Here is a 10,176-nt window from a genome sequence, read left to right as displayed (position 1 = left end):
GACATTAAAACTGCTTGGTGTCAAGTTTAGACTTTGGGAAGAGGAAAAGATCATTTCTCAATCAGAGTAAGGCTTTATAAATAACTGGTTTTCTGTGTTAGCATTATAAAGAAAACTATCACAGTACCGGTAAGTGAATTTTTCAAATAACGCACCTGATGTGAAGCTGATTATCTTCTCTACCTGCTGCTGCTGTTTGTTTTGTTTTGTTCAAGAATCTGAGGCTGTAATGTGCTCACACAGAGCCAGTCCTTTATCCCTGTGGTAGGTAGGTAGGTCAGCTCTGTTCTTGCATGAACACATGCAATCACTTTTAATCAGCTGGTCACATTTGTTAAAAAGCATCTTTTTCCATCAATGGGATAGTTTATTACTACAAGCAATTAAATGTAAGAGGATGCTAAGGGCTAATGGAAGCCATTCCTCCCTTTATTCACCACACGCCGAAAATGCTCATGTGGCTTGTAGCTCATTAACTGTCGCCTCAGAAGCAATTATGTGACAACAAAAAACCTGCTGTGAGGATTAAATGCAAAAGCCACTGGTCTGAAAGATTTTTATCTTAGCCGATGTTTTTGTTGGATATTTCAACCACATTTACAATGCACAAGGCAATAGCAGTGATATCTTAAATCATACCAGACAAGTAACAATGCAGGTATAAACTCATCCATGTGTGCATGTCTTTGTTTAGAATCAGTGTGGGAGAAACTGTGAGATGTGTGAGGTTATAGGGAGCCACGTTCGAAGCTGCCTGCGAACACCAATCGACAGCATGCTTTGGTTTACACAGAACACCATCTATACCCTCACATCAGTATTCTGCAGGCTGGAGCTGATTCCAAATTAGGCATAACTTATAATAATAGTGTCTACATTGTGAAAATAAACAATGACCCTGCGTGTGACTCTCTTCCATCACTTGACCATGCACAGCAATGTTGAAAGGCATTTTGTTTTCAGTCATTTACATTCAAGCAAAACATGCTGCATGCGCCCTTAATCATGCTTTTTTTCAATCTACTGCACATGCTATACGCCCACTGCAACAAATTGTTGGTACTCTTGGCTTCTCTGCCAACATAATCTACCCAAGACTCAGCGCTCCAAGAGATGGTTGCCTTTTACTGTTTCTTTGGTTTGTATAAGAATGCCCGAAGGTTTTCTCTTTTAGCCATTTTCAACTGTGGCACTGTGTTTACATCCATAATTGAGGGGCCAAAAGAATTTTGCAAATCCATCTTCATGTGTTTTGTGTGCTTAAGAAAATATTCTAACTGCATGCTGTGTTGTTGTGTCATTTATTGATAAGACAACAGGGAAGCAACTTTTATTTCACTTCAACAAAAGTTTGGTCTGGACCTTAATGCCAGGATTCATGCCTATATGCATGTATTGTTGGAATAGAAACTGTAGAGGATTCCCATTAAATAATTTCACAACTTGTGGTGTTTGTGTTAATGATTCCAGTAATCAATGCTGGAGAAAACTAAACTGCGTATTAACAATACCACATTATTGAATCACAGTCAGGATTTATTTTCTGTGATGAAGGAAACAAGATTAACTTAAGAGCTGTGATACCAACGTCCTTAGGAGATGATATGATATTACTCCAGAGTGAGCTGATGCACTTTCTTGATGTGAGCTCCACAGAGAAGTTTTCAGGACTGATCATAAAAAACTTCAATTTTACCAGAATTGAAATGGGAGGAAATTTGAGGACATCCATTTTTTACAGACAATGAAGCATCCCCTGATGTAGGGGAGGCTGTTCAGGTTGTTAGGCTTGACAAAAAAAGTACAGCTGTGTATCATCAGCATATAAATGGTAAGAAATGGCTTTGAAGCTCAACCAGGGTAACATTAGTAAAGAGAACAGAAATGGGCCAATGACTGAGCCTTGACTGACTCCACATAAGACAGGTGTGGATAAGGACTGAAGTATCTGTCAGATAATTGTGATGAAAACTATTTGAGAGCTGTGGCAGTGATGCCAACCTAATTCTGTAATCTGTTAGTAAGAATGACATGATCAGTGGTGTCAAAGACAGCAGATGAGTCTAGTAGGACCAAAGTGGAACAGTCACCTTTATCTTTAGTGTTGTATTTTTTAGTAATTTTAGGTTATGGTCATGTTTTAGTGGTGCTGTTTGATCAGTAACCAGATTGGAATTAATCAAAGATGTTTCCCTCAGCCAGCTGAAGGCAGTGATGAGCAACAATTTTCTCAAAGATGTTTGAAATAAATGGCTGTTTGGAAATGGGTCTGTAATTCTTTAAAGCAGTGGAGTCTGAGGAGGGAAGAAACTGGTTGTTTTAAAGTAATCTGGATCACAGCCAGATGAAAGGGATTTGTTGCCAGGGATTTATGACAGGTAAAACCTCTTTAACCCTTTAAAGCCAAATGTATCATATTTTTAAATGACTTTTTGTGAGTTTTTGAGACTTCCACATCATCGGCGTGTCGTGGAACTCATAAATAAAACTCAGACAACAGAAATTTTTCACAAACCTTAGAAGATATAGCAAAGATAGAAAACTGAGTATGATGAATGAGTCAGTTGATAGGGTTGAACCTTGGATTGTGCTTATTATTGTTACTCAAGACAACAAGACATATTTTTTATGAGTTGGTGTAAGAATAATGGCTTTCATTAGGCGACAGTTAACAGATATGTCAAGCGTAAAAGCCAGATCCTGTGTGGGGCTGGTAACACATTGCCCTAAATGAATAATTTAGCAATGTTAAGAAATTCTGTTGCAGTACAGTTAGAGGGATTATTAATATCTAACTTAAAGTCACCTGGCACATTTTTTTTTTGTCAATTGTAACAAATATAGAGCAGATTGGAGAATTTTTAATAAAAAAAATAAAATTAATCAATCAATAAATCATTAAGCATCTGTCTTTTTCTCTGTCAGGTGGCATCCCCTTTATCCTGACCGGGGAACTGTTTGAACAGTCTTATCGACCTGCTGCCTTCATGATCGCTGGCACAGTAAACTGGCTATCTAACTTTGCCGTGGGCCTCCTTTTTCCATTTATTCAAGTAAGTGGCATTATTTATGTATACTCTCAGGCTACCACAATATCTGTTTTTAATTACACGGTTATCATGACAAAAATAACACACAGTATACTTATAAAACGTATAAAACGTAATCTTTTCTGCCAAATGGGGTTAGAGAAAACTGGCAAATGAGGAAAGCTAGCTTCTGTAAAGTGTGAACGTCTCACTCACATCCACAATCATCTGTCAATCAAGTTTCTTAACTGCTTATCCAGTTCTCAGCTGTTACTGGACCGCGTACACCCTCGACAGGTCACCTCTGTGGAGCAATCGTATCCACACACTGGGGTACTGGCCACTGGATGTAAAAGATGAGTGTAGACACCATGACACCAGTCGTTGGTTAGTTTAGATCCATATCAAATATGGACTGAGTATTTTAACCACCATCTCATAGGGTAATGACTTGTTAGTCACAAGGAAGGCCCACACTAAATGCATTTTATCATTCTTTTTAGCATTAATGTGGACCAATTTTTTTATACATAGTTTACCAGTGGCTTAATTTTTTAATATCAAAGCTATGTCCATCTTTTAAATACAGGGAGTGCAGAATTATTAGGCAAGTTGTATTTTTGAGGAATAATTTTATTATTGAACAACAACCATGTTCTCAATGAACCCAAAAAACTCATTAATATCAAAGCTGAATGTTTTTGGAAGTAGTTTTTAGTTTGTTTTTAGTTTTAGCTATTTTAGGGAGATATCTGTGTGTGCAGGTGACTATTACTGTGCATAATTATTAGGCAACTTAACAAAAAACAAATATATACCCATTTCAATTATTTATTTTTACCAGTGAAACCAATATAACATCTCCACATTCACAAATATACATTTCTGACATTCAAAAACAAAACAAAAACAAATCAGCGACCAATATAGCCACCTTTCTTTGCAAGGACACTCAAAAGCCTGCCATGGATTCTGTCAGTGTTTTGATCTGTTCACCATCAACATTGCGTGCAGCAGCAACCACAGCCTCCCAGACACTGTTCAGAGAGGTGTACTGTTTTCCCTCCTTGTAAATCTCACATTTGATGATGGACCACAGGTTCTCAATGGGGTTCAGATCAGGTGAACAAGGAGGCCATGTCATTAGTTTTTCTTCTTTTATACCCTTTCTTGCCAGCCACGCTGTGGAGTACTTGGACGCGTGTGATGGAGCATTGTCCTGCATGAAAATCTTGTTTTTCTTGAAGGATGCAGACTTCTTCCTGTACCACTGCTTGAAGAAGGTGTCTTCCAGAAACTGGCAGTAGGACTGGGAGTTGAGCTTGACTCCATCCTCAACCCGAAAAGGCCCCACAAGCTCATCTTTGATGATACCAGCCCAAACCAGTACTCCACCTCCACCTTGCTGGCGTCTGAGTCGGACTGGAGCTCTCTGCCCTTTACCAATCCAGCCACGGGCCCATCCATCTGGCCCATCAAGACTCACTCTCATTTCATCAGTCCATAAAACCTTAGAAAAACCAGTCTTGAGATATTTCTTGGCCCAGTCTTGACGTTTCAGCTTGTGTGTCTTGTTCAGTGGTGGTCGTCTTTCAGCCTTTCTTACCTTGGCCATGTCTCTGAGTATTGCACACCTTGTGCTTTTGGGCACTCCAGTGATGTTGCAGCTCTGAAATATGGCCAAACTGGTGGCAAGTGGCATCTTGGCAGCTGCACGCTTGACTTTTCTCAGTTCATGGGCAGTTATTTTGCGCCTTGGTTTTTCCACACGCTTCTTGCGACCCTGTTGACTATTTTGAATGAAACGCTTGATTGTTCGATGATCACGCTTCAGAAGCTTTGCAATTTTGAGACTGCTGCATCCCTCTGCAAGATATCTCACTATTTTTGACTTTTCTGAGCCTGTCAAGTCCTTCTTTTGACCCATTTTGCCAAAGGAAAGGACGTTGCCTAATAATTATGCACACCTGATATAGGGTGTTGATGTCATTAGACCACACCCCTTCTCATTACAGAGATGCACATCACCTAATATGCTTAATTGGTAGTAGGCTTTCGAGCCTATACAGCTTGGAGTAAGACAACATGCATGAAGAGGATGATGTGGACAAAATACTCATTTGCCTAATAATTCTGCACTCCCTGTATGTGGATATGTGTATCATTCCCATGATATCATCATTATTAAATATCAATGTTGTCACACTCCATAATGTTCACACTGCATTTTAGTTATGGTATGATTTTGCAGCTTACTCACTCAGGTTTACAACATCAGGAGCATATATTGAATTTACAATAAAAAAATATATTACAAAAGAAGCCCAAGCTGTAGTGTTATTAACCAAACAATGCATGATTTTTAACCTAATGAAGAAAATGTTCTTGAAAATCATGCTTGTAAGCCTGAATGTATTTAAAAATGATGATAGGAAGATGAACTCGCTTCGACTGGCGCTCCGACGCACACCACTTAACTTTTATAAGGTAGTTTTCTTCAAGGCACTTGGATTGAGCACAGAAGACTTTAAACTTAATCCTGACCTTTATGTAAAGCGCAGATATGAAAACTGTGATCCTGCTTCATTTACTACAAGCCTCGCCTGGCACAGCCCTGAGGAAAAGCAGTTAAGCCATGCAGGGCATACTCTATAGGAATTATGAATTGGGGTTTTATTTCCCTGGTTAGTGTGATAATATTGTGAGCTTTAACTCCGTACCAGCAAAATATTGACAGTAAAAGTTACTGTTAAGGGGCACTTAACCCACTTTACAGATTAGATATTTTCATGAGAATCACTACTTTTGAAAACTGTTTTATAATGTCCCGTCTAGCTTGTAAGCTATTTTCCAAAATTAAGAACTTACCATCAGTGATATCAAAGAGGTTTTAGTTTAGAATTGAATTTTTAAACAAAAATCCTGCAAACTAGAGGTGGTAGTACTGAAAGTTTTTGTACAGATCTGACACTAAGTAAATACAAGGCTGATATTGCCAATACCAATACTGATCATTTTAAGGCAGTGTATGTGAGGAAGAGTAGCGTATCATGGTTTATGAGATGAATCATTATTAATTTGTTAATTCTGAATACATTTTATTAAGCACTAAATCACTGTGATTTTTAATTTTTGGAATAATTACCAGCAAAACAGTCAAAGGAGCTTGCAAAGAAAAGCGTCTGGACTTCTTTAAGTTGCTTGAAGACGTTTCACCTCTCATCCGAGAAGCTTCTTCAGTTCTAAGGTCAAATGGTGGAGAGTGTGGACATAGATATCTATGTGGACATCTATGTCCACTGTGAGCGACCATCTTTGAACAGAGGCGGGGGTTTATGACACCAACTCTCTGCCATCTATAATCCAGTTTTGAGATCCCTTCCCAGACGCCTTAACGCCCACTCACATCCTGGGCCATCTGACCTCAGGAATTCGCATGATAAGGTGGGGCCAGGTTTCACAATGAACACACCCGAAACTCTGGCTGATTGGGACCCACACCCAGTTTCACATCTTGGCTCAGGTGATTAGAGGATCATCAGGGGGTCCTTTTGTCCCTCTGTGGGGGGTTACTCCCACTAGGTTTATATCTGGGACTCTCCACCATTTGACCTTAGAACTGAAGAAGCTTCTCGGATGAGAGGTGAAACGTCTTCAAGCAACTTAAAGGAGTCCAGACGCTTTTCTTTGCAAGCTCCTTTGACTACGATGACCTGGATGACTGAGAACCTTCACAGACATACCAGCAAAACACACCTTTTATAGCCTTTCGTGTATTTTGAAACTGGGTCTTTCCGCTTCTGTTGTTTTAAATGTGCTACAGACTTTAAATAAATCAAAAATTAACACGATTCATTAGGGAACAAAGTGAACTTGGAGGGTAGAAACAAGTTATCGATCCTGTCATGCTATTATCAATCCAATACCAATACCGGCAGTTGGTATCAATACTATCGATACTTGGATTGATCTATAGTTTAAAAGAAAAGGGCATTTTCATTTATGGAGTTGGGGATCTTTAATTAAAGATTCAGTTGTATTTTGGAACATGTTGGTATATGTTTGCAGTGTATTTGGAGCTTAACAGCAGTAAAGATTAAAAGTTTGTACAGCCTTCATGAGCTGTGCAGTAATGCTAAAATGTAATCTTACGTGTTTCAGAGATGTTGTGATGTCTGATGTTGTTCATCCATTTAGTCAAAATGTCTTCGAATGTCCAGCAACACTGCGCCTTAACGCATCCTGCATTGATATGTATCCTGCTGTACCGCTGATGCGCCGGTTTCACTGTTTGGACATTTCTTAACAAGGTGTAACAGTGTGAGACGTGACAGCAATGCTGAATGCATAGACACAGAAACAGATTTACATTCAACACTGCATAAGAGCTCGTGTAGTTTGGTGCCAACAGAAAAGGATTTTTATTTGAACAAGGTGGCGGTTCAGGTGTATTTTCTCCTAACCAGCACACAGCCGATACTCATTACTTTAGCCTTTTTAAAAGAGCTGCTACAAATAGACAAGGATAGACAGAGCACCCAAAAGTACTGTGCAGAGGTTAATATAGAGAGCAGGCTGAGAGTTTTGCTTTAAATGCACATGATTTCTCAAAAAACTGCAAAAAAAAGATCCTTGAATGTTGTTTGTTAGAAATGAAATTTGGGGTGACATAATAAAAATATACAGGAGTTGAGGACAGAAGAGCCTATCAGTGTGTAAAACTGGAATGTTTTCCCGAAAGACACCAGGTCCCCTTTCATCTCCTGAAACCCAACCGGTTGCTCCAGGCAACTGTTCGTCGCTGCCTCCTCTCATCGTAACTCTTTTTGTTGCATCCCTGTGTTTTTGTTTGTTTGTTTTTTTCATTGTTTTACTGCAGCATGTTTTACTGCAACTGTTTGGAGAAAAAAATTTGGTCTTTTTGTGCCACAATTTAGGTTGCATTAAAAATTAATAATTTGAGCTACCACAACAACCACATCTTTTCACTCAGACGTGTAGAAACATCGCATTCATACACACATCAGATTTATGCCAGATAAATTAAACTGCATGTTTTTAGTGATGGATGACATTTCTACCACCCAAGTCGATGTGTGAGCTTTTTATTTGTATATTTTTTTCTTTTTTAAGATCAAGGCTGATGTGGTCGGGTCCTTTAATGTTAATGGTGTTTACAGCTATAACAGACATAGACACTGGGCTGCAAAATGTGGACATCTGACTTCCTCTGGAGTTTTAACTATTGTGCCTATGCAGTGCTGGTGGTATTTCTTTCAGCAGCTCTCATACTCTGAGCCATTTTATGTGTATGTGTGTGTCTCTTACAAACATTTGGTTGCCTTTGTCTTTAGCCATCAGCCAGCTCACTATACTGCAGATCCTATGGGACTAAAATTGACCTTTGGGTATTGTAAATGTGTTGGGCCTTTGGATTTGCCCTCATTTCCTGAGAAATTATCTGAAGCAATTTCTAGTTTATCCGTTGCAGCCTTATAGTCTTATCACTTAGTGGATTTCAGCTCATTGAAATTAGTTCTTTAACTTTTTATAAAGATAAAACCAGCCTGTATTACTTTAAAGTCAACCTGACTATCCTGATAGACAATCCAGAGAGATTAGATACTTCAGGAAATCTGCTCCCAGTGTGAGAAGTCAAATGTCTTGAATTGACTTCCCTTTTAACAAGGCCTGTGATGTAGCATATGCCTGGGTTGGATAGAATCTGTGGCCCATGGGGATAGTTACTCTTGTGCAGCTACATTCATAGCAGTTATCTCCTGTAAAGCAGCGAGTGAGTCACTGACAAGAAATAAGGCTAGACTTGGTAATATGAGGCCATGATCACAAAGAGGAAAGCAAGCACGCTGGACAGAGAAATCAATTTATATTCCTCATGAGAAGAAAATGGAGATCAGCGAAGCACCATCAGATCTATTAATGTCCAAAGATTGAATAAACTCATCATTATGAACATTAAAAGAGTCTTAGCTTGCAAACACAACCCAGACAGCCCTGGGACAAGCTGGTGGACTCAGATGGTTAGCACTTTTCTGATTCTGGACTGATGTCTTCAACAACTGCACATTCTTGCAGTGTACGCTTTCTCAAAGACAAGATCAGCACTGGGCATTCAGAGAATCACTGAAGCAGTGCAGCAGAAAGCAGGGATATGGGAACGGGATCGTTTTTGATTGCTCTCCAAGAAGAACAACGCACCAGAACAAAAGAAAAACTGATATGAAATAATTTGGCTGTTATTACAGCTATTTCAAATATGTTACACTTCAAGCAGCAGACGTCAAGGATGGGCACTTTGAATGGTTTCCATCGTGGTGGGGGAAGACTGGCAGCATTTTGATGCGTCTGTTTAGAGGGCTAACCATTCTGAACGAGGGTGTTAAATTCCTCCATGCGACTGGACTACATGTATAACCTCCTGTGCAGCTTGAGTGGCTGCAGTTTTCCCCAACAGGAGCTGGACTAGTGCCAACACAATTATAAACTGTACTGCCACTCTGGGTGTAGTAGGGGGAAATCAGGCTGATAACACAGACAATTCACTGCAGGTGTTCCAGCGGCAGTTTTCTGCCACACAGAATGGCGCTGAGCTTTTGTTTGTGAGATAACAGAATGCCCTGCACATGTAGTATCTCTGCCAAGCCAAAAAAAAAAAAAAATGCCCGAGGATTTTAGAGGTTTATGGCTCCTGGAGTTCAAGACATATGGAGCTCCGTACTATTGTACACACTGTGTGCATGCTTATTTTTCCCATTATTGGGAAAATGAAATTTATAGAATAAGCTATGAAGCAGTAGAGTCACTGGGAATATTTTTTTACTCACATATGTGCAGTGATGAACATGAAACAAAACAAACTGAAAAATCAAAAACCTGTTTTAAAGCTTAAAATATGAATCTGGATTAAACACTTTCACTGTGGAACCATAACATGCTCATTTTTTCATTTTCTTTTTTAATATTTATACTTTTTTACTAATTTAATACTTTTTATTACTACTTTTTTATTATTCTCTTTTTTTCTGCTGCATTTTAACTGCATTTTTAAATACCTGTACAGGGGACGGCCCAAGGTCATTAATTCTTTATTTCTAGACCTTTAGTACTCTTCCAGTTACAACCCCCC

The 10,176-nt window shown here is 39.1% G+C and overlaps 1 protein-coding gene across 1 annotated transcript in view; it reads left to right on the top strand.

Annotated features, from left to right (window-relative positions):
* Positions 1 to 10,176, top strand: part of slc2a9l2 (solute carrier family 2 member 9, like 2) — a 90,859-nt gene that overhangs the window by 70,070 nt on the left and 10,613 nt on the right. The window contains exon 11 of the mRNA XM_005731391.1: positions 2,926 to 3,053. Within this exon, the coding sequence (XP_005731448.1) occupies positions 2,926 to 3,053 (128 nt within the window). The remainder of the gene's footprint in view (positions 1 to 2,925; positions 3,054 to 10,176) is intronic.

This window comes from Pundamilia nyererei, unplaced genomic scaffold, assembly GCF_000239375.1.
Source record: "Pundamilia nyererei isolate P.nyererei 1_Seehausen unplaced genomic scaffold, PunNye1.0 scaffold00042, whole genome shotgun sequence".
In the NCBI taxonomy this organism is placed as follows: domain Eukaryota; kingdom Metazoa; phylum Chordata; class Actinopteri; order Cichliformes; family Cichlidae; genus Pundamilia; species Pundamilia nyererei.
This window is presented reverse-complemented; position numbering and strand designations above follow the sequence as displayed.